Source organism: Cyanistes caeruleus, chromosome 1 (genome assembly GCF_971803275.1).
Source record: "Cyanistes caeruleus chromosome 1, bCyaCae1.hap1.1, whole genome shotgun sequence".
In the NCBI taxonomy this organism is placed as follows: domain Eukaryota; kingdom Metazoa; phylum Chordata; class Aves; order Passeriformes; family Paridae; genus Cyanistes; species Cyanistes caeruleus.
The window spans coordinates 71,567,946-71,595,135 of NC_141701.1; the positions used below are offsets into that span (position 1 = coordinate 71,567,946).

At 37.8% G+C, this 27,190-nt stretch overlaps 1 protein-coding gene across 4 annotated transcripts in view; it reads left to right on the forward strand.

Annotated features, from left to right (window-relative positions):
* ADCY2 (adenylate cyclase 2) overlaps positions 1 to 27,190 on the forward strand; it is a 294,388-nt gene that overhangs the window by 50,897 nt on the left and 216,301 nt on the right. For all 4 annotated transcript variants that reach the window (XM_086900724.1, XM_086900890.1, XM_086900803.1 and 1 more), the window contains exon 3: positions 26,146 to 26,307. In XM_086900724.1, coding sequence (XP_086756850.1) covers positions 26,146 to 26,307 — 162 coding nt within the window. The remainder of the gene's footprint in view (positions 1 to 26,145; positions 26,308 to 27,190) is intronic.

Genomic DNA, 27,190 nt, shown 5'->3' on the forward strand with positions numbered 1-27,190 from the left:
ATGAAAGACAAGTGCAAAGGAGGTGCAGGTTTCTTTACACATAAATCAATGAAGTAAAAGGCAAATTTAGAAGGAAGGGAGAGAATGTTTTGTGTCTTAGGATTGAGTCTCAGTAAAAGATGCACGCACTCTAGCATCAGAAAATCCTAGCTATCACCTAAGAGAAATAAATTTCTGGCCTTAATGAGTGCAGACAGAAAAGCTACAACAATACAGGGTATAATCTTCATGCAAGTGCTAAAGGGGGAAAGTAGTCTCTTTCTTTCTGAAACAAAACTAATCTGAAAATTGTGGTTGGTTGGTTGCTCTTAATGTTCTGTTTTTGTTTTTTGTTTGTTTGTTCATATTTTGTTTGGTTTGGTTTTGTTGCGACTGCTTGGCAAACAGTACAATACAAGATAAAGTGTATCTTTGGTTTGGCAGCAGAAAGTTTTGTGTGAACAGTGTTGGGCCTCAAGATCCAAGAACTTCAGTAATGTGCTTGGGAATGGAAAATTTGAGAAGTAATCAGGATGTGCAAAACAAGCCAAGTCTTTTAACGAGAAAAAACACCTTCCAAAACCCAGCTGGGACCATTTTCCATTCTAAATCAAACTTCACCCTCTTCAAGAAGTCTTTTCTTCAGAGGACAGTCTTACTAAGCATACTAGTGCCACTACTGCCACACACAAGGTAAACTATTAGTTGGATGGATTAAAGGCCCTGTTGAATTCGATACCCTGCAAAAGATCAACCCTACTATGACATAGCATTATTTATCTATTTCCCACATTTCACAAAATAGTACATAACATAGAGAATTGCATCAAAAGGAGAAGATGGTGCTGTGCAGGATGTCAAACCAAACTCCACAGTAGTTATTTGTCTTTACTTCAAAAGCAAATCGGCACACTTTTTTTATGATTGCCGTAAATTCTAGGTAGGACCTTGTCTCAGGAATGGAATAAGAGGAATATTTGCACTGGAATGAATTTATTCTTGACAGAGATGAATAGGGAACTTGCTGGCAGAATGAGCATTTCTGAATGTGGCATCTTACCTCCTTTTACCTGGAAGATACATATGGAAGGCAGCAATCTGAAAATGGAGGAGCAGTAGAATTTTGCATTAGCAATCCTATTTGAGGAAAATGACAGTGACATTTCATTAACATATAGGACTACTCCAATACCTTGGTACTTCTCTTAAGAAAGCATTTTTACCAGACTTATACAACTGTATTCTTCTTGCATATCAATAGTAGTAGGCAGCTGTGCTAGTGTCAGTAATGCCAGCATTCACAAAGTCAACATAAATAAGGAGAACAATGGGATTGTCTGGGAGATCCTTTTCACTGCAGTGAGTAGTGTCTTCTTTCAGCAATACAGATGCACAAAAATATTCATGCAGCCCTCACAAGATGACTTCCCTGAAATGGCAGTTTTGGGAGAGTGTCCACTAATTTTCCTTGCATACCTTAGCTTGGGGATATACTATGGAGGAGGAGGACTGAGGGTTCAGGGAGGTGAGTTTTACTGCTGCTGAAATGTAAATACACCACTGAACTGGCAGCATTGGGATGCTGCTGCCCTTATTCACCCTGAGGAAAGGAAATAATTGAATTCGTGAAGGTGGAGTGATAACCCTCAAGCCCATTTAGCTCCCCTACTTCTTGTTTCTTGTCTGTTATCTCCTGAAGGCTCTTTATCTCTTCAGTCTTTCATATAGTAGGAGGTGGTGTTTTTTTCTGCACAGCTTTAACCCCAGTTTTAATAAGGTTTCTATATTATTTAGACTTTCTGGCTTTTTTGAAAAGGGAAGTATGTCAGAGGGCAGACAAAATAGACTAGAAATGCTATAGCAGTGTCTTCTTGTCCCTATTCTCATTATTTTCTGTTTATCTGGTGAATGGGGTCCTGGAGAAAGACAAGAAAGAGAAAAAGATGTTTGGGTTTGTTTGAGCCTTACAGCCACTCGGTTCAAAGCCATGTTTAACCAATTGGACACTGTAACACCTGTCTTAAACAAGCCTTTGAAGAAGTAAGTTACTGTTTAAACAAGAAAACAGTTTAAATGAGAACTGGAAAGAAGCTACATTATGTGCTGCTGGAAACTAATCATCCTGCAATGTGGCTTTCTCTGAAAGTATTTTTAATTGTTTCAAATGACCTGATGTTCTGAGAACAGTGCCTTTGTTTACCGTTGCTTCACAAATCCTATAAATAAACAAATAAATGAGAAAAGTATTGAGAAAGGGGTAACAGAGAGCCTGCTGCAAGAGCTGAATGTACTGTTCCTACGTTCCTAGCATTGCTGCCTTACATTAATTCTTCAGAGACAAAAACAACTTTCTTTAAGATTTCAGGGGTTGTAAAGTGAAAATTCACAACTCAAAGGGTAGATCTTAAGTGATTTGAAAATTCTTGTAAAGAAAAGTTAGGTTTTATGGAAGAAAATTAAAAGAAGAATCCTTTCAATAAAAGCAGAACCTGTTTCAGGCCTTTGTTTGATGTATGGGCTAGCATTTCAAGAGCGTATTTTTACTGAGTGGAGGTGTGGATCCAGATTTAGAGTGGACACTTTTAAATCAAAAAATCCCCATTACTATCCCCATTAAAAAATAGCAACCATTGATCTACACATTTAATAAAAGAAAAGTAACTAAGACATCAATTGGTAGCTAAGGAAATGGGCTGAAATCTGACACAATTTTTTGGCAGTACATTAATTATTATTTTTCCATAACCTCCTCAGAGGATGGAATTAATGACACATCAGGCGGTGTGAAGTGCTTTATTTCTCAGGTCAGTGGGCCTACTTGTTTGTCTAAGGGAAGTGCTTAAAGCAGCACATACTAGGTTTTCCAAGGGAAGCATTTAAAAGAACAATGCCATTTTTATTTAAAAAGAGTTTGAAGTTATTTTCTTAGTTTATTATTGATGTAATCAAATGGACTTAGTTTTGTAAACAGTAGAGTTTTTATTTGGAATTTAATTTCCTTATTTACTAAATTCAAAAGGAAAACTTTAAAATCAGTTTGACTTTTGCTAGTTTTACTGGCTCATTTCACTTTCTGGACAAAGAAGGTCACATTGATAGAGCATTTCACCTTGAAAAGTTAAAACATTTTTTTTAAGTTTCTACTGCATTAGTGGGTACTTGTCATAATTACTGAGCTAAATGAATGAGACCTGTGGCTTTGCACTTGGCTGTGCATAGCTTTGCTTAGTCTTTTCTTAACATTGATGCTCTTGTACTTATTTCTGCTCTGTAAATCAATAATATAGGTTTTCTGATATGGAATTGATCATTTGACAGTGAGACTAGCTCGCATGATCCAGCAGGAGGAGCTTTTTGTTATGACTGAGAAACAAATACAGCCAGAGCCTAGGAGTCTCAGTGGAGCTCAGGTGGGGCGCAGACTTTGGCCTGCCGAGCCATTCAGTTTTAAGCTTTTCTGCAATTTAAATAATAAAAAAGTGGGGAAGGGAATTGTTCCAAAATACTCAGGTTTAATAATTTTTGTTTAATTAAGTAGCAACATAAGTATGTAGCAATATTTGTTAACTTTGTTTAATCTTAAATTAATATCATTCTTTGTTTTCCATTACTGTCCTTAAAGGAAGGCTTTGTGTCTTGTTTAGATCTCATTTCACTGCACTCTGATAGTGCATGCAGAGGTATCTGTGTTGCAGCATATTTAGAAGAATAAGCTTTTTTTTTTTTTTTTCATAAACAGTTCTGTTTAGTACTGACAGCTGTGCAATTCTAATAGGTTTGTGTGGGGAAGTACTCAAGAACTTTTTATCAGCTTCCATAGAAATAAGTTCAAGCATTAGCAGAGTTATAGACTCCTGTGTAAGAGCTGATGGAGAGATGGGGTCTTCACATGTCTCTCTTTCATAATGCTGTTTATTCCATAGACTAAGTTTTAGCAGTTAGGGGTTGTGGGTTGGCCTAGAGCTGATGGCTGTTGGCGAGCCATGTGTTCTGAAGCCCCTGTGGTCTGGTTACAATGGCATTATATCTCTTTCTTTTTCTGTGCATATTATTACATAACAACCAATCAGAATCATACATAATACCTTTACATTTGCATATATCCTATCAAAACTGCCAGAATTACCATACTATATTAGTGACCAACTAATCATCTGAGTAATTCCATGTTAAATTTTGAAACTTGTTTTGCAGTGGAAAATTCTTTTTTTCTTTGGTAAAAAACATCTTTCTGTCTGCCTATGCTTTTTTACTTGGTAGAAAACATGTTTTGTTTGAAGACTGTTTAACCTGTTGGACTTTAGCCATAAAACCTCCTTCTAACTGATGAAACCTTTGTTTTAAACCTTCCAACTCGACTAAACCTTTGTTCTCTCAGCTGTTTCAGCAACAACTTGATCTAAAAACATCTTTTTATATATCAAAGCTTCCTTTAATTTCTAGAGAACCTTCTGCTAAGCATTCATATCTGTAAAACTTTTCTGTTAAATTCTTATCCTTTCCAACACTCCTGTAAATATGTATTTGCACATTTTATGATTTATAGATCAGAAGAATTACACACAAATGATGTCAGAAGACTTTTTTTTTTCACAAGCAGCAAGCTAACAATAACCACAACTTCGAAGAGAGTGTTTTGGGGAAGCATATGGGGATACATTGCATGGACTTCCAGCACAAACTGGCATTAGCTGGCACTGAATTAAGTGAAAAGCTCACAAGTGGAGATTATTTTGCCTGCAACAGAATTTTAAAAAGAGGAGTTTAGGAGCTAGGTAGCTCAGGTCCAATATGCTGCCATTAAAAGCACGTACATTATTTTTGTATTGACTGTATCATAGTCCATTAATGTTACAGCTATTTCCCAGTTATCTACTTTCATTTTCTGCAAATTATTTCACAGTATTTGCCTGGGTCTGTGGATTTTGCCTTTGTTTTTAAAGTAGAACTGTTTCTAGTACTCATCTTTGCTTCTGCCAGGCAATCAAAATCCACAATTTCCCCCCCAAGCCCCATACCAACCAGTGAGTGGAGAAGTCAAAGATGTGATATAGTCATGAAGGGCAGACAGCATTTGGGAAGAGGGATGTCTCTCTGCTTTGGAGGCTTAGGATCTTGTCTATCTGTAATTATTTTTATGACATTAGCAGGCATTTGGGAATAAAGGAGAGAGTATTTGAGATTAGAGAGCAGGATTTTTTTACAATGCATATCATTGTCCTTCATACTCTTTACACTGAAAATGCAGAGACATTTTCCTTATATGTAGAATAAGATACCCAAACTAAAAATAGTAATATAATATAATATAATATAATATAATATAATATAATATAATACATAATAGCTATTTAGTTCCCTTTGAAAAGTGAGAGTCCTGTTTTCTTACTACCAATCAGAACCTCTGCCTGTCCATAGCAAGACTGAATGTATTGAACCTTTGAACTGTGTCTGCAGATACAGATAAACCATCTTAGGCAGCTCAAAAAAAGCTATAAAACCTGTCAGTTCTTTGCCATATAAAGCTTCCACTCTTGGTAGCATATGCAGAATAAACTGGATATTTTAAAGATATTTTTCTCCACAGCATGTGAAATACTACAGTACAGATGAAACCATTTAACATTTTAAGTTACTGGAGTAATAAAGACATTGCCTTGATTTGGGGTGGATCACTGGAAGATTTACATGTCTGTGGTCTGCCTGTCAGGCTTCATGTTAGAAATAGTATTGATGCTCTTCAGTCTTTTGGGAGATCATCAGTTATTCTTTTGGTTAGGTGAAACTTGTATGTTTGGCTCAGTAATGGTTTCCAAACTGAAATGTGAAGAAGTGTGAGGAGAGAAGATAGAAAATAAAGCATGCTGAAAATGTTCAGTTCTGCAGAAACTGATGTACAGTTCATTTATTCTAGTGCCTAAGTGAATAGATCAGTGGGCTTAAGGTAAAAGCACAGGAGAAATAGAAGTGCTTTTCAGGAAAAAAGCACTGCATTATATTGCAAAAGAAAAGCTTTGTTGATAAAATTACAGTCAAGTTAATGCATGCAGTGATTTCTCATTCATTTTAGATATATAACTTCATTTTCTCCTAACCCATAATATTTCAACTTAAAAGTTTTGGTTGAAACTTTTCCTCCATGTATTTGCAATCAGAAGATCTGGTGGTTGTGGCTCTTCTAGCTGTAATTTCACCGTATTTATGATTTCTCTGAGCTTTGAATTTTTTAAGCTATTTGCCATCTACTGAAATGAGTTAAATGAGGATACTGAAATACTCAAAGTCTTTTGAAATAAATCATCTGAGACTCCGTTTTCTTTATGCAGGAAAAGCCAATTCTTTATTCACACAACACATTTTATACAGTTTTTACAGACCTCATGTGCAACTTTAATTGGTTAATAGCTTTCTTGCCACTTACTCTATTGGTTAGTAAAAGGTTTTACTTGTCCATCAAATCTCTCTATTCTTGAATTGTTTACATATTTTCTTCACTGATTCTCATGGGACAGATTCCCTGTTTATACAGGTGCCACTTTTTTTTCATCCAGGAATAGTTTGTTGTGTTAATGAACTTTGTTCTCAATGATTTTCTACATGAGAAGCTAGCTAGCTGCACTTAGAAGAAGCAACAGGCTAACTATTAGTTTAGCAGAGCAAGGTCTGATTTTTATGATTCCTTTCTTACACAATTTCTCTACCTGTATGCAACAAAAGTCAGTAAATTAAAAACTTTCAAAAATTTAAAAATTTGTTTTACTTCCTGAATCCAAATCAGTTCCTAACTTTTCAAACTTGATTCTATTCTCATACTCTTATATATCAAACTTAACTCTCCTGCTATCAATTAGTATAATCAGTTAAGTGAGAAATCAGCTTGTACTTCTTCCTTCCCCAAAAAGATCTACTATTCTGTATTTTGTATAAAAGTAAAATATGGAATAAAAAGCCATTCATTATTATTTAATGAAGAGTAGCAAGTATAGTATGTGAGATGCCTGACTATCTTTTTAAGATAAGGCAAGGTTGTAAAAGAGCTTGATTATAGAGTTTCAAAGGGCATGACAGATTTGGCTTTTCATGCATGAGGCTGGAAGGGGTCCTTGAACTCTTGCACTCTCAACATTTCCCAGTCCTAGTCAAACCCATCTGTATCAAATTTTGCCTATTTTCCCCCCATTATCTAGTATGGGAACATCTGTCAGAGTGTGGAAGCAAAAGAGGAATGGTGCCTTTTCTTTTTTGCCCTATGTGTGGGATGTGTATTGTGAGAAAAGTCAAGTTGCTGTACTCTTTTGTAAAGTTTGATGCAGATAAATTGACTCTGGTGGGCATAGTTTTTGACAAACAATCCCAAACTCATTTGATAACCCTTGGTAATTGTTGATAACACTTAAGAAGAAGAAGGAAATTACTGAGAAAGAAGTACATTGTTATAATTCTACATGATAGCAATGGAAAACTAGTGTATTCCAGTAACATTGTCAGGAGTGAAAAGAACCAGCAAATTTGATTCTATAGGCCATGAATCTGGATGAAATCTGCACGAATAGGGTGCAATCTGAGGGAAAATCCATGTACACATCTTTAATAATATCACTGAATATTTTACTGCTGGGTTTTGATGCCAGGGATTGGGAGGGGCTTCCAGCTTGAAGAATTTGTGTGTTGGGGTATAGATGAGAATATAGTGTCCCATATGAAGATGCAAATGAAAATGCTCTGATCTGGAAAAGAAATTTTTGCATGGTTTTTATATACACTAAAAATGTGTTAGCAATAAAAATTACAATATCTGTAGTAAAAAAGAAAATTTTAATTGCCATAAAAATAATTTCACCTAAAAATAGGTGAGAGGGGTACATAATTTATCTTTTTATTCACGTTCTGTACAGGGATGACAAATGCTGCCTGTCTTGTAAATGTAGTTGACTGTCTCTCTTTTCAGATAAGCAGTGATTTTGAAAGGGGCCACTTTTTAAAGTGGTCTGCTTTTGCTTTTTATTTTATTGCTGTCATCTTTAATTCATGCTTTTTTCCATTTTTATCTAGAGCTTTCAGTAAACTATTTCTTTACAAAAAAGTTTCTTGCAGAGATGTACTGGTGTAGAATAAGATTTGTCCATTAGTACTTCAAAGTGTAGAAAATTGCATCTCTGAGCTGTGGAGTTCTGCTTCAGATTTCTCCTGTCATATTGGCAAAATAATTACAGTGTCTGTAAGATGTGTATAATTAGATGATGTAAGTGGGGTTCAGAAGTACTTTCATGATGGTTTAGAAGTATGAGGATGGGGATGCTGGAGTCTTGTGATACCTGATGTTCTCTGTTTCCCTTTCTTGCTAAGGACTGTCATAGCTCTTTCTGTTGCTGTTAGGGTGTACTGGCATAGGCTGTCATAGTTCAAGGATAATGATGTCTATCTAACCTGTCTGTGACTACTTGGAGCTTATGATTGCTAAGTCATGCTCCTGACACAGTTACGCTGTACCTTAAAATAGTAGCATCTCTAAAACAGGGTGATACTTTACTATCAATAGATTTGAGCATCTACTGTTTTAAAAATAATTGTTCTCTGTTTCTTGCATGGCATTTTGCACCTGTGTGCACCTGTGTTACTTTCATTGAGATCCTTAGTATAAAAAAACAAAAGAAATGTGAGTTATGATTCTTGATGCAAGGGAATAGATTAAATAAACTGAATGATCTTCATAGGTGCTCCAAACTTGCTGGAAGACTCTTGGAGGTAGGGTCATGGCTCACATGTTTCTGTATTATCATCAGAAGATATCTCTGCCACACGAACTCCAGCTGGCCTAGTTTCCAAACATTTTATTGAGAGTGACACTTCCTTATGCAGTCTCTGGAGCTGTACTGAGCACTGCGAGAGTGTGACTCAGTATCTCATTTTTAAGGATTACCACTTTGTCTGGGATAGTATTTGGCAGTAACCTACCAATTGCCCATAACACAATTCAGGTTAAAATAATCATAAAATAAGCAATTTGTTTACAAAATAGGAGCATAGAAAGCTATACACAGTTGGAAATGATTCTGAGATGGGATGCGACAAGTGAAGGAAGATCACACCTAGATTGAGTTATCCTTAGATTAGCCCCAAAGCTTCTCTCCTTTTGTCTGGTTGTTTGCTATTCATGGAACAGAAATTTGATCTGGACAGCTGTGTTTTCTTTACATCCAATCAGGCCTAAGGTTCTGTTAAGATTCACATCATCATCCTTTTGTCTTTTTGTCCTGGATAAAGCTGTTCCTACCTGAGGGCAGAGAATCATTAAGTCCCCTCTCACTGGACCATGCAAAGACACAGTGCTTTGTTAAATTATTAACCTATAGATTGCCAGTCTAATGCGAGATGCAACACTCTACTTCAGTGATCATGCTCTATGTACAGTCGTTTCAGTCCTTGAATCTTACATTGTGTGTTACAGCTGTAGCTTGTCAATCTTTCTGTATCCTCTCATTACTGGAATTAATATTTATGGCTCACTGGTGTGGATTAGCCATATGATTGCCAGTTGCTTTGCTGCCTTTTAACCTGCCCCAACAGCTGGCATGATAATGGGTAGAAGAAAAACATATATCCCATTACTTCCAAGTAGTTCCCCCTTTTTCTTTTTCTCTATATGAAAAAAGCACAAAGCAAAACAGAGGAAACATTTCCCTCTGACCTTTATGAAGCTTTCTTTGTGCTGGTCAGATTCCTCTCTACCACTGAGCAGACAGCTGTGTATTCATTCAGAGAGAAGGGAGCTCAGTAAGAATGCATGTTGGTATAGGTGTGTTGGTGATGATATTGTGTTAATCCTATGGATAGGCTTCCTGTGAAAGAAATGCAGGATGCAGGACTGATGTTTAGTTTAAATTTTAATTTATTTCACTGGCTTATTTAAATGCTTGGGGCTTTGAACTGACTGCAAGAATAGATTTGTTCACTTCAAGTGTCAAGAAAATGGTGTCAAGTCCAGCAGCTTCTCAGGTGCATGGCATGGGGGTTTCTTTTTGTTTGTTTGTTTATGGTCTTTTGTTTGTTTTTCTTTTTGTCCTTTTTGTTTGGTTGTTTTTGTTTGGTTGGCTGGTTGGCTTTCATTTGTTTTTGTTTTTTTAATTTACATTGTTAGCACTAAATCAGGTCGGCAGTGACTTTGGATTTGATATAGCACACTTACTTGGAGTTGGCCAGTCTTCTCAGAAATACATGAGAATATCATTGTATGACTGTATTCTTACACATGCCATGCATGGTTTCCATTGGTTTCTATATTATGATCCACAAGCATTGACTGAAAGGTAGCATTTAGCCATTTCTGTTACTGTAGCTGCCTCTGTGTTTGCATCAATTTCTGTGGACGTGAACAATCAGACAGCAAAATGGGAGAGATCTGTACGGTATTGTTGCAGTAACTGCAAGGAATGCATCTGTATTTCACAATTCTGTTGCAGTATCTCTGTCATTGCATTCCAAGCAGTATCTGCAAATTCTTGTCTTTATTTTCCTACTATTTTTTTCTCATGGGCAAAGTTGTGTGATTCCAGTAAGTGAGACTGCATGATAATTTAGGCAGAATGTGACCATGTATTTTTTGCCATTTTGTTATACATCTAGTTTTGGCAGGTTCTTCTTTGCAGATTCTTCTTGTACACTGAGATTGGGAACTTGACTGGATTTGGGGGTTTGACTTCAATAGTGTTTGGGGATTGTGTATTTCAATAAAGAGATTAAAAGTATTCTGCTCATTTTAGGGGAATTGCCTTGTTCTGTTCATCTGCAAAATTGAATGTCATTATAGATAACTGAAATGCTATTTCCTACTGTAAAAAGGAATACTAAGGAACAGTTAAGGTTTTTATTTTATATATAGGTCATATATAAATATGTATATATTATATTATTATTATTATATATATATATAGGTCATATTTGTCTACTTAGTGTCTCCTTTAATTAATTCTGCACTCCGTAAAAACACATACAGTTTTGGGTAGACAAAAGTAAATTAATTGAAATTTGTGCCCATTGTATGAAGTAATTTGACAACTATCAGTCTTTGAAGCCTGTCAGGAGGTTATATAGGATGACCTCCAGAGACTCCTTCCAACCTAAAATGGCTCTGATTCTATTAAATGAAGAAATATACCAAATATTTCCTTGTTTAATTTAGGTAATTTTTCTGGATTTGTGTCATACACACTACTTAGAGAGATTTTACTGTAAAAAGGTGTTATTCTGGTTATTTTGGAAGTTGTGAAATGCTTTCTGGGATTTTGAAAATGCTGGTTTTCTCTATATGGAACAGTCCATATGCCAGGATTCCATACAAATTGTTCCACTGAAAACTTTTGAGGAGAAAAAGCTTCTTACCATGAAAAGTGTAAAATGAAAGGTGTGTAACAAGGAAGTCTTTTCAGCAAGCCATGGCAGAACTTCCTGAAAAATAACATGTAAATTAATTGTTGACCAATTTTAATATTTGCAACTCAGTGAGATATAAAATCCTATGCTTGTTAAAACAGATTGGATTAACTTTTTCTCCGTATTCATCCTACTGGGATTAATTTAACTAATCCTACAGCTACATAATGAATTTCTTTGTAATTAGAAGACAGCAACATTTAAGAGTTACAAATAGAATCACATCACTGGTTCATGAGTAGCTGGAACTATGTTATTCATTAAAGCAAAGAACACTTTATAAAAATGATTGCAGTATTTTCAATATGAGGACTCTTGAATTTTAAAATCAGAATTATAAAGATTAAGATTTCCGAGCTTAAGAAAAGACTCCACTGTTGCTCCCTATTGCAAAATTACTTTAAATTTTACATAACATTGTTTTAAATATAGATGTTGCATTAAAGTAATATCAGTCTGTATTTGCTTATATACTGAAATGACTAGTATTGTGTTTTTCATTTCCATAATAAAGTGTGTGTGTGTGTTTGAAATTCATCTGAGAATTCCTCACTTATAAAGATGTTACCTATATTATCATTTTCATTTATTTCCACATGCCTATATTCACAATTCCAAAAGAAGTCCACGAAAATATCCGGAGAATAAGACCCAGTTGCATTATGACAATAAGGTTTGGATTCAGAAGGAAAAGAAGTTCATTGTAGAAAACCTGGGCTGAGGAGAGCATTTGACCTTGAACAGGACAGAGGCAGGCAATGACACAAGTTTGAGATGACTTATTTTAGTGGTGAATCTGCCTGCCTGCAAGGTTAAATTCAAGCCTTCATATAATTTCTGTGTAACCCCTTTCCAGTTTAATAATCTTTCTCCTTTCAGTCTTTATGTAAAACAGGGTAAACCCCTGACTGGTCTCAAATGAAGATGCTATTAAAACAGGTCAAATTAAAATAATTACCATGAAATTATTTTACCCAGGTTTTTTTTTCTTTAATTTCAATTGAAATTAAATCCCTGTAAGGGAATTAACAGCTTTGATCTATACTACAAATCTAGTAGGGAGTAGTGTTCCCAAAAAAGGCAGGTTGAAAAATGTGGCAGTGGAAAATAAATGTATGAATACCTTCTCCCTCATTCTATTTTGCTTGGGAGAGTGTTAAAAGTAAAACATATGGAATTTTTATGTGTCAAAAGTGGAGAAGAGGTGATGATGTTTTTTATTGTCATTATCATTACTAGATTAGGTACACGTGTCCATTCCTACATTAATGTTCAACTTTTGCATCCTGCACCTGTGCCCTTTGCCCTATGGAAAGGTTTGTCTGGAGTGAAAGAGAACCTGGACTGCCTCTTTCCCTATTTCCTTCCTAAGGAAGCAGCATCCAGGCTGCTAGCAATGTTGGTCCCCACTGTTCATGTAGAGGCTGGCACATTAGTGGCCATCTGACTACTTTCTGATATAGAAAAAAACTATTTCTGACCTTAGAAATCACTGTAGACTTCAAAAGTCGAGGGGGAAAACAATGTTGAGTAAAAGATGTTGGGACAAGTTCTCATGCACAGAGATTTATTGGCAGGGTTTGTAGCTGATGGCATGTGTTGACTGTAATGGTGAAGAAAGAGAACAAATTATGAAAGAGTGAGAAAAGGGAAAAGACAATCTCTTCCCAGTGGCCATCTGGGAGGAGAAGCATCAGGGGCACTCCAGACCAACATCATTTTCTGCATGACCCTGCAAGTTCAGCATGCGATTCTCCCTGTGACACTTAATCCTGTTGTGACTATATGGTTCTCTTCAGGAGCTCTTTAGACTCTCAGATGATGGTTCCTGTGTGGGATGCTGCTAGTACTGACTGGAACATGCTAATGTCAGCAGCTGCTGAGATCCCTGCATGCTTGTGTTTGGGTCCCCTAATATAAATCAAACCCTACAGCTGAAGAGGGAGAGAGGGGTGGAGGGGGGAAGACATGATACCCACACCACTGGCAATCCTTTTCCATGCAATCCAGCACAGCTACACTGGTTGGGTAGGCATGGCCCATGTTATGATCCATGGGCATAACAGCCAAGGTTGCAATTAGGAAGCTCTGAGCAATAGGTTGAGGTCCTAAAGGCACTGTGCAAGAACCAGAGTGGTAATTTCATCCTGTATTAAAAGTCTCCAGGAAAGTTCTAGCAGATTGTTTGAAAGTCTTTGGGAAAGGCAGGTGTCCTGGTTTAGGGCAAATTTGGGAGAAAACCTCCAATGGGGCCTCCTCCAGGAAGCAAACCCACATGGCCCCTTCCCCCCCAACCAGTTCAGGAAGAGATTTCTCTGAGAGAAGTGGAAAGAACCTGTTTATTTAACAGGTGTTATAGATACATATTATATTATTAGCTTTTCGCAAATACTAAAATGAATGTTATATGTATAATGTCAGAAAACGTAGCTGTGTTAATATAGTTTCTTTTATTTCTGTTACTGATAAAACTTAGTGGTATAATATATGTATATATATGTTAGGCTGTAGCATGATATTAAAATAAAAACTACTCTTGTTCATATAATCCAGAGACTGAAAAGATAGTCAGAAGCCCCCTGCATTCTTAGATTATTTTATCCAGATGAAAACAACAGTGACCAGTGCTCTAAGGGAGGAATTTATTGAACGTCTGTTATCAGGGAGTGTGAGCCTCAACAGAGCCAAGAAGATTGATCTATGGGGGAGGGGGGAAATAAGCTAAACAAAGGAACATCTAAAATTTAAGAAGAATGTTTGAATCATGTATAAGAATTTATGAATATGTAATAGGGTTCTGTTTTTAAAGGACAATCCTTTATTAGTAAGGCGTGCTCTCTTGGCTGAATGCTGAGGCACCAGCCATACTTGTTCATTTTGTGTTATTTCTATCTCCTAATTTTCTTTCTATTAAACTTTTTCCATTTTATATAAAAAAATGTGAACCTCATTTTTCACAACAGACAAAGCACTACGCAGCATAAAAATGAACAATACCAAATTACAAAACCTCTCGCCGCTCTGAAGAGATGACAAATTCAGAGGGTCTCCTTCCTGTGAGTGTTTGCTCTGTTATCAATCCCTCTGATGCTGGAAAATGATGCTGCCCAGGCTAGGCCCCCAGTAGTCCACAGGTGCAAGCTCCTGGTGCTCCCCTGAGTCCCCAGTCCAGAGCAGGTTTGAGCCATTCCAAGAAAAGAGAGAAAAACAGTGCAGGAAGACATCTCTGCTTTGGCTAGCTGGAAAGCAAAGGCGATCTCTCCCTCGTTGTCTGTCTGTGCTGTAGTCAAAACCCTGTCACGGAATGTGGGGAGAACAGGTACAGTCTCTGACAGCAGTCTCGGTGCTTCTTCTCTACTCACTTTTACTTTCAGATGTGAAAAACAACGTTCACTGTTCTGGTAAATTTTAAGAGGTTTAATTAAAAAAAACCAGTAGGAGACAAAGACAATAAAACAAAGGGTTCCTTCTCACCTATAGAATTTTTACCCATTAGTTGCTGGGAAACATGATTGCTGGTACTTATTGGGTGCTTGAGAAACACAAAGAGTTCGGCTGGGCCCAGGGGGGAAGAGGAACAGGAAAAAGGGAGGGCACGGGCAGCTGGGGGCTAGCTGTTTTCTCTTGGGGCTTCAGAGCAGGACACACTTGGAGCTGCAGTTACTGGGAGAAGGGAGTTTGACATGATCCAGACAGAGCTTCTTCTTTTTCTTCTGTCCCTCGTCTGTGGACGCCCTGCAGCCTCTCCTGTCTTGCTAGGACTTGTGCGGTGCCATCCACCGCCATGGAGCTTGATATACTTCATTCACCGGCCTGGGATTTCTACTCATTTCAGCCGTTCCAGCTGGGTGTTTCTGCAGAGTCTGGCAGCAGCATCACCGGCATCCAGTGCCCACAGGGGGTTTGTGAAGCAAAGCCTCTCCTCCATACCTTCCCATCTCGACTGAGAAGGGATCCTTGGTTCTGTTTTGTTATTAATGTTATAGTTATTGTTGTATGTTTGCCTTGTTATACATACTAGTAAAGAACTGTTATTTCTATCTCCAGATCTTTGCCTGAGAGTCCCTTGATTTCAAAATTGTATTAATTTGGAAGGAGGGGGGTTTACATTTTTCATTCCAAGGGAGGCTCCTGCCCTCCCTACCAGACACCTGTCTTCCAAACCAAGACAAGCAGTTTCTGACTTGAGCTGCTATATGAGAGTATTGATTTTGTGCAAAGGAACTCCAAGTCTCCATTGGTCAGGCACTTCACTCATCTAAATTTTTCTACCAGATATACCCAAACTATGACCATTTATCACTGTCTCGTTATTTTCCCTTCATTCTGAGACCTGCCACAGCAAATGTCAGCTCACCGCCCTTTGCTGACACTTGAATATCTCAAGGAAACGAGGGCTTCTGATTTGTACAGGAAATGGCTCCTCTGTGTTACCATCTGTATGCTCCTGTATCTCAGTTTAGAAGACAGGTGTCTGCTAGGTAGCACAGGAGCCTCCCTCGGAACAAAGATAGACCTCCCTTCTTTTGAATTACTGTGATTTTGAAATTAAGGGGTTTTCAGGCAGAGATCTGGGGATAGGAATAACAGTTCTTTACTGGTATGTATAACAAGGCACACAAACAACAATAACTACAATATTAACAACAAAACAGAACCAGGGACTTCGTGACAGCCTTTTTGGCCGAGACGGGAAGAGATAGAAGAGCGGTTTTGCTTTACAAACCTCCTTGGGCAGTCAGTCTTGGTGCTCCTGCAGGACTCGGTGGAACAGCCAGCTGGAATGACAGGAATGAGTATGAATCCTGGACAAGAGAGAGAGAGATGTATCAGTAGCTCCACGGCGGTGTTTGGCACTGTCACACCTTCCATCAGGACAGGGGGTGCGAGGCTCACAAATGAAGAAGAAAGAAGTAGAAGAAGCAGCTCCATCTGGGTGATGGTGATTTTTTTTTTCCCAGCTGCAACTGCTCCTAGTGGGAGCTCTGTTCTGAAGCTGAAGAAACCAGCCAGTCCCCTAGCTGCTCTCACCCTCCCTTTTTCCTGCCCTCCCTTCCCCCCTGGGCCCAGCCAAACTCATCGTGTTTTTCAAGCACCCACTAAGTATCTGCAGTCAGATTTCTCTGCCGCTAATGGGTAAAAATTTTATAGGTGAGACAGAACAAAAGGCAGAACACCTAACCCCCAACATCCTGCTTCACTCCCTTTTTTATTTTCAAGCACAGGTCTTGGTGGGTTCTCAGTGTGTTGTTAAGGCTACTTTAATGGCTGCAATGTTCCTGTGGGTCAGTATGTCAGAGGCACAGGTCTGTCAGGGCTTATACTTCCTCAGGGTTTTGAGTGGTACTGGACATGGTTGTGTTATCATGCCCTGAGCTCCATTAGGAAGAGGTATGCACTCCCTAAATAGTTGAGAGAAGTGATCTTCTTTTACTACTTGGCAGTGGATGACATCAAGTCTGAAGTGCTGGGTCCAAAACTGGACTCCCCAGTGCACAAGCAATACAGTTTTAAGGGAGTGAGTCCAGTGAAGAGCCATAAAGATGACTGAGAGACTGGAATATCTTTCATTTGAAGACAGGATGAGAGAGCTGGAGCTGCTCAGCCTAGAGAAGAGAATGCTGAGGGGGGCTATTGCCAACATGGTTTCTTTTCCCTTTGAAATTTTTTTTAGATGGGGAGAGAAGTGCATGAACTATACAAGAAATGTGCACCTCATAGATTCATACAATGTCATCATGATGCTTGATTATCTATTCTTTTCCATTTTATTGGTGTCCTTTTATTTGCCCTTTCATCCCTTGCTATAATTAATTTTTTCAAAGAATTATTCACAGTGAATCTTGTATCTTTCTCAGAGGATGTAATAACTAAGGTAAAGCCCACCTTTGGAAGTGTTTGGTTAAAATTATTTTCTTCATTCCTATTTTACGTTTGTCATGTTTGATTTCATCTGCTATGACCCAGTCACAGCAGTATGAATCACTTCTGCAACTTTTCCCATGTTTTTCTGTTTTTGAATACCATGAGCAATATTAAAACCCCATGCAATGATTGCATTGCCACATCACTGTCTCACTCCTTTTTATTAAACATTTAAGAAGACATTGAATAAATTCTTTAAGTTCTCTGAATCAGTCCTCTCAGTGTAAAAGTTGACCATTTATTTTCTGCTCTCACATCCTACTTTTACCTTTTACCAGTGTAATTTTACCTCAATTATCTGGAGCTGGCCTGGTATATAGGAAGTATGTAAAATAAACATACATAATCATGAACTCTTATAAGATGCAGGAGCATGTTTTATTTGACCTACTGTTTCAAAATATCTCAGCATTAGTATCTGCGGGTTTATATACTTGTGAGCTAATATTTTAGAACATAAAATTGTACCACAATTATTGTTTAGCGTGAGGTAAACATACCCTTTAGTTTTTCCCTTGATAGAGAACAGACATTTTTATTTGATTTCTGCTTTTCTTTTGTTGGAATTAACAGTTTTACTTTCTCTTATTATAGTTGATAGAATTCACTGTTCGGCTTCTTCTATGTTGTTGTGAATCTAATGCTGGCCAAATGCCAGTGCACCCACTAGAATTATTTACACATTTTCTGCTGCGAGATATTAGGATATAAGGATTAGGAGGAGAGCAAAGCAGGCTGAAACTTTAAAGGATATAAAGAAAACTTCATTAATAGAATTAAAATAAAAGTAATAAAAAATCAGAATAAACCTTCAGAACACTTCTCCCCCCACACCCTCTTTTCTTTTCCACTGACAATGTAAAGAGACAAAAATCTTGGACTTCCAGTCAGTTTACCACCTCTAAAATAGTCTTTGTCAGTTCACTTAGGGAGAGGAGTCTCTCTTGCCATGCCATGGAGACTTCTCCACAAAAAACAGTTCTCTCGTGGCTTCAGTGTCACAGCAAATCAGCTGCCCAGGAAAGGAAAAATCTGTTTCCAGTGTGAAAGTCCCTCCCATGGTTTTGGCAGCTTTCCCACAACTACCACCATGAGTCATTTCAGTTTATTGGAGTGCAATTTTAAGTAAGAGCTTTTTTAATATAGAAACAAAAGGTTTTTTTATCTCTGGGAACAGAGGTTTTCTTCTATCCCTAGGGCAAGTTTTTTTTTATCTTTCTCTCTGTTCAAACGTCTCATTGTATCACAGCTACTTTAGCATCTGCATGCTTCTGCACTGGAGCCTCTGGTCATAGCTGTGGTTAGAATGCTACAAACCCCCAATGCATTCTATAAGTTAGAGGGAAAAAAGAGTCTGATGTATCAATTATATCTTCACCATTGGTTTACAAGGGAATTTTACCTCAAGACTAAGGCATCTCCTCATTCTCCTCCCATCTGGGATTTGATTCCTTCTTTACTGACTTTTCTGTCTTCATGTTGTTTTCTCTATGTGTCTTCACCCTTTTCTTTCACTGGAGAGAGGACTGATGTCTGCAAGTTTCATCTGTGGACTGACACAGTCAATATCTCACCCATGCCTGCGGGTGGCCATGTGATCTCTGCCAGGTGGCGTCTGGAGCTGTTTACGGTGGAGGATTTTTCAGCAGCTGTGCTGCGGGGGGGCGTTCTAGGATATCAGCAGGCAGGCTAGGGCTCAGCTGTGGCAGCATGCCACAGGCCAGTGGCTTCCCCTCCTCCTGCCTGGCAGTTGCTGGCGAAACTCAGCAGCAGCAGAGCTTCACCCGAGCCACGCCACAGGCCAACCTGGCCGTGTTGGGGCAAGCCCACCCCGTCCAGCGCGGCAGCACACCAGCCTGCCAGGCCACACAGGAGCTGGAGCAGACCCTGGCCCAGTTAGCATCCAGCTTCCTGTTCAAAGGCCAGAAGCAAGAGAGTTTTTCCTGGCTTTGTTAGTTTTAAAATGTGATTTGCACAGAGGCATGTCTAGCTTTCTTAGTGATTTAACAATGTGTCAGTATTCAAAAGTAGCCAGCTGATTGGTTCTGTTGTGTCCAGAGGAAGCTGTTAGCAGTCCTCACAGAGAATCACTTTGATAACTTGTGGACTCCCTTCCCAACTAAAAACCAAACTACATTAAACCATGACATATATCTAACATGTAGAAAAAACTCCTTGGATCTCCTGAAATGTGGTATATTCTTCTTCTGTCGTACTAGTTCATTTGATTTTTTAAATTTAAATTAATTGCTGTCATTGCACATATTTTCTGTGTGTGTATGTGTGAGCATGCATATGTTAACATTGATTTTCACATCCTTTCTAACCAAATTAGGATTTTATCTATTTTATGTTTCTTTCTCAGTTGTGAATGTCTCTTCATAGAAACTCTGAAAATGTTTTGAATGTATGTTCTTATTCGACTCTCTTCAAGTTTGAGGTATGGTGTTTAGATGTTGTAAAATTACCTCCTTAAAGGTAATTGTAAAATTACCTCCATCTAAAATAGGAGTTCATTGCTTTGGACTTGAGTCTGTTTACATATACTATATAATTATATTGATCTTTCCATTTTTAAATGTGTTAATTTAATTGCAGTTTAGACTTCTGGGTAGAATGCCGCATGGTCTTAACCAGAAGTAAATATATTTGCTTTTACTTTTATGATGCGATAGAAAGACAAGACTTTAGTTTTAATAACATGCTATAATATCTTTCTCATTGTCCTTAGATTAAATAAAAAAAACTAATATAGCATGAAAGAGGGTATCAATGCTCCCTTTTAAAAAAAAATGCTTGCTGTGATGACCTGGAATTATTATTGCAATTCTAGGTTTCTGATCTTAATATTTAACACAGTAAAACACAAGCAGGAAGGATAACAAGAATGAACAATGAATTCACTATCTCTGATGGTTTTCACTTGTCTCATCACTGAAAAAAACAAAGGCATGGCTTATTGTCATCTGGTCCACTTAGTGAAATCGATGCAAACAGATGCCATTATCAGGTTATATGGTGCTTTATGAAGTTGTCTTTCTGCTCACAGGGATTTAGCAGTGGTGCAGCAGAACAAATCTCTTCTTGACTGCCTAGACTATAATCTGGCTGAAACAAGTGTGGAAAGATACAGCAGAAAGATGAGAAGCGAGGAAGGGAATGATAGTAAAAACAGGTGTGATATATATAGATATATAGAGAGATATATATGTATGTATATATATATATATATATGTGTGTGTGTGTGTGATATATTATTGATTGTTTCAAATATTAATTTTCCTTCCTTTACAGGAGTCTTTCATCTTACTGTCACACTAATATGTGACTTTAGGAGCACATTTGAAGGTCTCTTATTGTAAAATTATTTTTAAATATCCCTTTTAGTGCAATCAATTTGCTTTTATTCTGTCCCATTTTTCTAATGGTCACTGTTAACTTTTTGGCAGAGGCTGTAATGACTGTTTTCTGATTACCTTTAAACCCAGAACTGTGCACAAAAGGAAGGAATTATTACTTTGAGAGTTCTCTATGATCAAGAACAAGGCATGATTTACAGAATTGTTTACTACTTCTGTGACAATTATTGGAAAATAAGACTTCATATTTTGTAAAAACAGTGAAATAACAGTAAAATTTATTGTAGACTGAAGTAAGCCCCCTTTTGTCCCTCCCAAAGTAATCCTGGCTAGCTATGTCGAGGGGAGGGCAGGGGGGTTCTTCACGACCAAGATAAAAGACCAAAGGGCTGCTTTTCCCTCCGGGATAACATCGGATGTTTATTCAGGCTGGGATCCAGGAGGGAAAAAAGAGAAAGAGGAAATACCTCCCAGGAATTTTCAAACCTTGGGAGAGGGGTGGGGAGTCATATAACACCAACCAATGGGATAACATTTCAGGGACAGGGAGGGGAAGGGAAAAACATGTCACAGCTGCGGGGAGGGCTTACACAGAAACTAATGAACGCCCAGGAATGTGCACTATCACAGTGGACACGATTTTGTGGAGTATATCACAGACAATTCTTCCTTGTTTACTTTATTATTGAGGTTTATGGCATACCAAGCACTTGGGAAACATTAGTTTTATACAAATTAATATTTAGCGTCTTGTATATTTTATGCTGTTGTTGCTCAAAGTTCAGCTTTCCTCTCCCAGTTCCTTTCTAATTAGGGTGTTCTACAATGCTTTCTATTCATAGTCTCACTGGGCTTTCAGTTCTTTTTCTGAATTGTCTTGCTTTATTTTAAAGTCAGGGAGGGTACTGTGTCATAACTGATACATTTTTTTCTTTTCCTCTGAAGCACTTTTGACTCTTAGCGCCAGAACACAAGAAGGTCCTGCAGGGTAAGGCCATGGTCCATCTAACACAGTAATGTGTGTCCAAGAATTGCAAAAGAAGCTGCTACTGAAAGGCAGCATGCCAAATTAATCACTTTGTGTGGTCAGTTTCCTTCATTCCTTGCCCAGCCTCCACACATCTGTTAGTGACATCAGAGAGTACATTTCCATGTTTTTTTATTGGTTTATGGATAAGGTGTCCATGAATAAAGTTTATGGTTGGTTTATGGATAAAGTGTCCATTAATTAGTTTAATATCTTTTTGATCCTGATAATTTAAGTTCAAAAAGGTCACTATCCACTAGGTAAAGGATACTGGCTTTCTTTTCACCTTTTTTCAACCAACCTTCTAGTTCCATTGAGTGCCCTTTCTTCTGGTGTTTCAGGGTTTGGTGAACAACATTTCCACCTTCACCTATCTAATGCTTTCATAATTTTAACCTTTTTATAGATGACTCAGAACAGAAGCTGATTTTCATACTCTGTATTTTTTGGTTTTATGTGGGTAGCTTATTTTATTCTTAGAGCATTGCCCAGGTAGAAGTTTGGAGGCTCGACTTCAGAACTACAATGGCAAAGAGCTTTACATATTTACAGCCTTTGTGCTGCCAACACAAAGTTTTTAATATACAGTTTATAGCTTGTATAAATACCCTTCTGATGCCTTATATCATACATTGAATTAAACCATGAACATAGTATTTGTAACTATTTTTTAAGATTAGTAGCTCATACCAAATGTTAGGAAACCAAGCTATTTCTTTAGAAAAGCTAGAGTGTCTTCTGTGCAATTAGGTAATGTGCAATAGAAAATGTTTTAAATCAGTGGCTGGAATCTAAGTATGTTTCCAACGGAAAAAATCTTCAATTAGCTGATGATTTTTGCTCCTTTTACATAGTGACAGGGAAGCTGATCTTGAAAAACCTCTTAAAGTGATTCTGTAATGGGCTAGCCTCTTAGTTTGAGTTTTAGTAGTCTTATTATGGGTATACAGTGAAAAGCTACTGTTGCAGTTGTCCTGAAGAACTACAGATATTTTATTAGCTATAGTCTCACTATTGCTGTCTGTGTCCAAAGAAGTGCTTTTCCCTAATTCACACTGAAATGGTACATTTCAATTTGCAGGCCATCTTCAGTGCCAAGGTATTGTGCTCCTCAGGGAGGAATTCTGGTCAGAGTAGCATTAGCTTGAGTGGATTTTACACACACTAAGCCTGCTTTGATTACCCATCTTTACACAGTGTTAAAAAAGGCTGTCTAGGTGAAGGAAATTGTGAGTCACTGTTGGAACAGAATTTATATAAAATGAACGATTAGTATCTTTTTTACAGTTGTTCTCAGTGCCAAAGCAACATCCCCTGTGATACCCTGTGTGCTAGGAAAGACAATTTTAATGCGTAAAATATATTAAAACTTCTACTCCATGTACTCTTTACAGATAAGGCAACCCCACTGAGGAGTAGAAACTGGTGACATAAGAGAGACAAGGTGTCCACAAAAACCAGCATGGATTCATGGCTTGGATCCACTGTAGTTTGTGCCATCACAGTCCAAACAATTGATATTTCCAATAGCAATGTCTGTTAAGCACCGAATACTATCAACTTCATACTAGTTCTCCTAGCTCACAGTCAACAGAGCAGCTTAATGGCTGTAGTAGCCAGTGTACATTTAGAAGTGCTGGGACAGAATTGCCAATGTGAAAAATGCTCAGAATCGGTTTAATTTAAAAAAGGATCTACTTCTATATCTTGTGCAGCCTGAATCTTTCCATTTTGCATGATGAAGATGTTTACTCATAATTTTATGTTGTGTTCTGTGACAAGAATGAGTTTTTGTAAGAGTTCATGATCATCATATCCAATACCATGGTGTCATTTTACCATTTCATGCTCAGCTCTCTCCAGTGGCATCACCACAGCAATCTGTATGTGAATTTTTGCTGCCCTTCTGAAAGCAGCTGCAGAAAATCTGCAGAAAAATTATCCATTACATACCCATCCAGGCAGCTACACTACAGCTGCCTAATTCATTATTTGGGGTGTCGCATATATATATATTTGGGGTGTCGCCTGTTTTCATGACAAAAGATGTAACTGCTTTAACATGATTTGTTCTTAGCAAAATCACATTGGCTGTTACCTATGTTTTTCTTAACTTTTGGGACTCTTGATTATAAGTTGCTGTATATCACATACAGAATCACACACACACACAGAATCACTAGGTTGGAAAAGACCTTCAAGATCATCGAGTCCAACCCAGCCCTAACACCTCAACTAAATCATGGCACCAACTGACACATCTGGTCTTTTATTAAACACAGCCAGGGATGATGACTCCACCACTTCCCTGGGCAGACCATTCCAGTACTTTATCGCCCTTTCTGTAAAAAACCTTTTCCTAATATTCAACCTATATTTCCCTTGGCACAGCCTAAGACTGTGTCCTCTCATTCGGTAAGTTGCTGTCTGGAGAAAGAGACCAACCCCCACTTGCATACAGCCACCTTTCAGGAAGCTTTAGAGAGTGATAAGGTCACCTCTGAGTATCCTTTTCTCCAGGGTAAACAATCCAAACTTCCTCAGTTGCTCCTCTTAGGGCTTGTGTTCCAAGCCCTCCAGGAACCTTGTTGCCCTCCTCTGGATGTGCTCAAGCATCTTAATGTCCTTCCTAAACTGAGGCACCCAGAACTGGACACAGCACTCAAGGTACAGCCTCACCAGTGCCAAGTACAGGGGAAGAATTACCTCCCTACATTATTGTTGTCTGTTACTGCTATAGGAATTAAAGTGAAGCTGATGAGTTTTATCCATTTTCCCAGCCTTTCAAAGGCACATGCTATGTTCCTCTTTTCTAGCCTGCCTGAGCTTTCTACATATTTTCCAAGTTTTATGACTCCCAGTTGGTTCTGTCAGTATCATAGTTGATTTTTCCTCAGCCTGGACAGTTTTAAAACATCATACTGGCATAATCCTTCTCTTACTAACCAAGTTTGTACACCCCCTTCTTTGCTGCTGGTTTTGCTAACACCTGATGACTGTGAAAACTTTAAGGGAGGACTGAATCCGACCAGGTATCAAACACTTTTTTCTTGTGCTATCTGTTGGTTGATTGGAAGAGTAGAGAGACAAAGCAAAAGCTTTGCCTTTTTCTTGCTCTATTTACTCATTATCCCTCATTTCCTTTGTAGTTCTCTTTCATTTCATGCCTTGGAACTATTTGGCTCTCAAGTATATGGGAGAGCTGGCAGCATTGGAAAGGGTATGAGAGATCAGGAAGGAGCTGGACTCAGTGGAGGGATTGAAGAAAGATGAATGGGTAACAGAAGTGAACATCCTTTTCCACCTGGCTCTGTCCCCATAATGGAAAAGAATGCCTCCAGTGTCCTCCAGGTGCACATATCTTAGGCTTCAGTTTTGACTATGTAGTTGTTACATGCAGGTGTGAAGAATACAGATTGACACTTAGGGAAGTGAGCAGCAAATTACTCTGGCTCATGCCTGCCTGGAAGCTTTCTGTGTTCTGTACTGTATGTGTGCAATTGCTGGATGGTGAATAGGCTTGCAAGTCAACAGAGATATATACAAGCTGGCACAATTTCAGAATCACCTACTTACTTATGTGTGCAAAACCTATGTCCCAAATCTAGTTATATTTTCTCAAATGTGTGGTGGGGTTCGGAACATAAGCATACCATCAAATATGTATTTTTTATGTATAGCGAAGGAATCCCTTTTGCTGTTATGTATTGGGCTCTGCATTTGTTCCATAAGGTTAGCGTGGACACCAGTACCCTTTTAAAGATGCAGATTGGAGATTCTGCAAATGGACTGTGATTTTCTGAAGCTGTTTTTCATTACTGAATAAATTCATTACCTTAAAAATGTAGTGATTTTATGGAATTTGACATATGTTATATAGATACACATTAAATACAATCTTGTTAAATCAAATTTCTTGGCTGAACTTGAGCTTCTTTTTTTCCTTTTTTTTTTTTTGCATAATGTCATGAATTTTTAGTTCATCAGGGTGTACAAAATCCCTCTGTATTGAAATTAAGGCTCCGTGAGGAGTTTGGTAGATTGTTTTGTAATGCAGATCACAATCAGAATTGACCAGTTCTGGGATAACTCTTGTAAATAAAGTGTTAATAAAAATAAAAATTTGAAAGTATAAATTTGAAGTAAAATTTGAAAAGTTTTGAAAAGACCTATTCTGTAGGTCTGAAACCATGATTTAGTATCTTGAGACCACACTTCTTAAGTCTAATAGAATGTAAATTTTCCAACACTCTTAAAAATTAATTCTTCCTAAATCAATTTTCTTCAATGGGTAGCAATGATTTTCCTGTGAAAAAATGGTGCATAACTTTATGCTGAAGACAGTTCAAAGTTAGATTATGTTTTTTCAATCTTATTCCAAATTGACTTTAACTTGCCTCTTTTTTGTCTTGGTGTCTTTTGCAGGTATCATTTTTCTTGTTCATCATTTTTGTGGTGTACACCATGCTGCCCTTCAACATGAGGGATGCTATAGTTGCCAGTGTATTGACCTCTGCATCTCACACGATTGTGCTGAGCGTCTGTCTGTCAGGTACCGCTGTTGTAAAGGAGCACTTGGTTTGGCAGGTAGGTGCTTTGTAGAGTTAATGATTAACTGTGCATTAACTGGTAAATTAGCCTGATAAACGAGTCAGGAGTGTGTTACTGGGTGCTTGGGAGTATAAACTTATTTTTGTCTTGATTTCTGAATTGCTAATTCACAGATAATTAGCTTTCTAATAATGAGGGTGTCAGTAGTGTTATGTCTTCATGAATTACACACAAAAGTGGTGGAATCTACAGCCATATAGCACTTACCAATGTGAAAACTTACACTGCTTGAAAAAACATGTGATGCAGCTGTACTGTGGTAGGTGCACTGTCCCTCTGGTCTGTAAAGCACATTGTTCATCTTCTCACCTCACGAAGGCTTTGCTTCCAAGACCAAGGATTTTTTCCAAGTAGCAAAATGTTATCTTTGACATTGTTCCTTTGAATATGCTCAAGTCAGCTGGGTTAAAGTTCTGCTGTGAAGACATTGCCCTCTACAAGTCTGCTGTAGGTCTTGCCCTCTTTCTGTAATTCACAGCCATTTATATGAATTTTACTGCCTCACCTTTACTGGTTCCAATGATTGAATGAGACTGGCTGGTTCCAGACTCTTTGACATTTTGGGAACCCATTTCTGTTTGCAGTTGTATCTTGGATTGTAAATAAACTCTGATAATCTACCACATGACATAATGCAGATTAATAATTTGTAAAAATCAAAATATCAGGAGTTGTTTTTTCTTACTCTTTTATGGAAGATCTTTTAAATGGTGAATTATTACAGTTTTAGTTGTATCCAGTTGACATGGATAGAAATCTGTATTTTTTCAGGAAAACATAAGATTTCATTCTGAAAAACAAAGACATAGGTTTGGGTTTTTTAGTATAGTTATGCCATGTTAACAAAACAGAATTATTT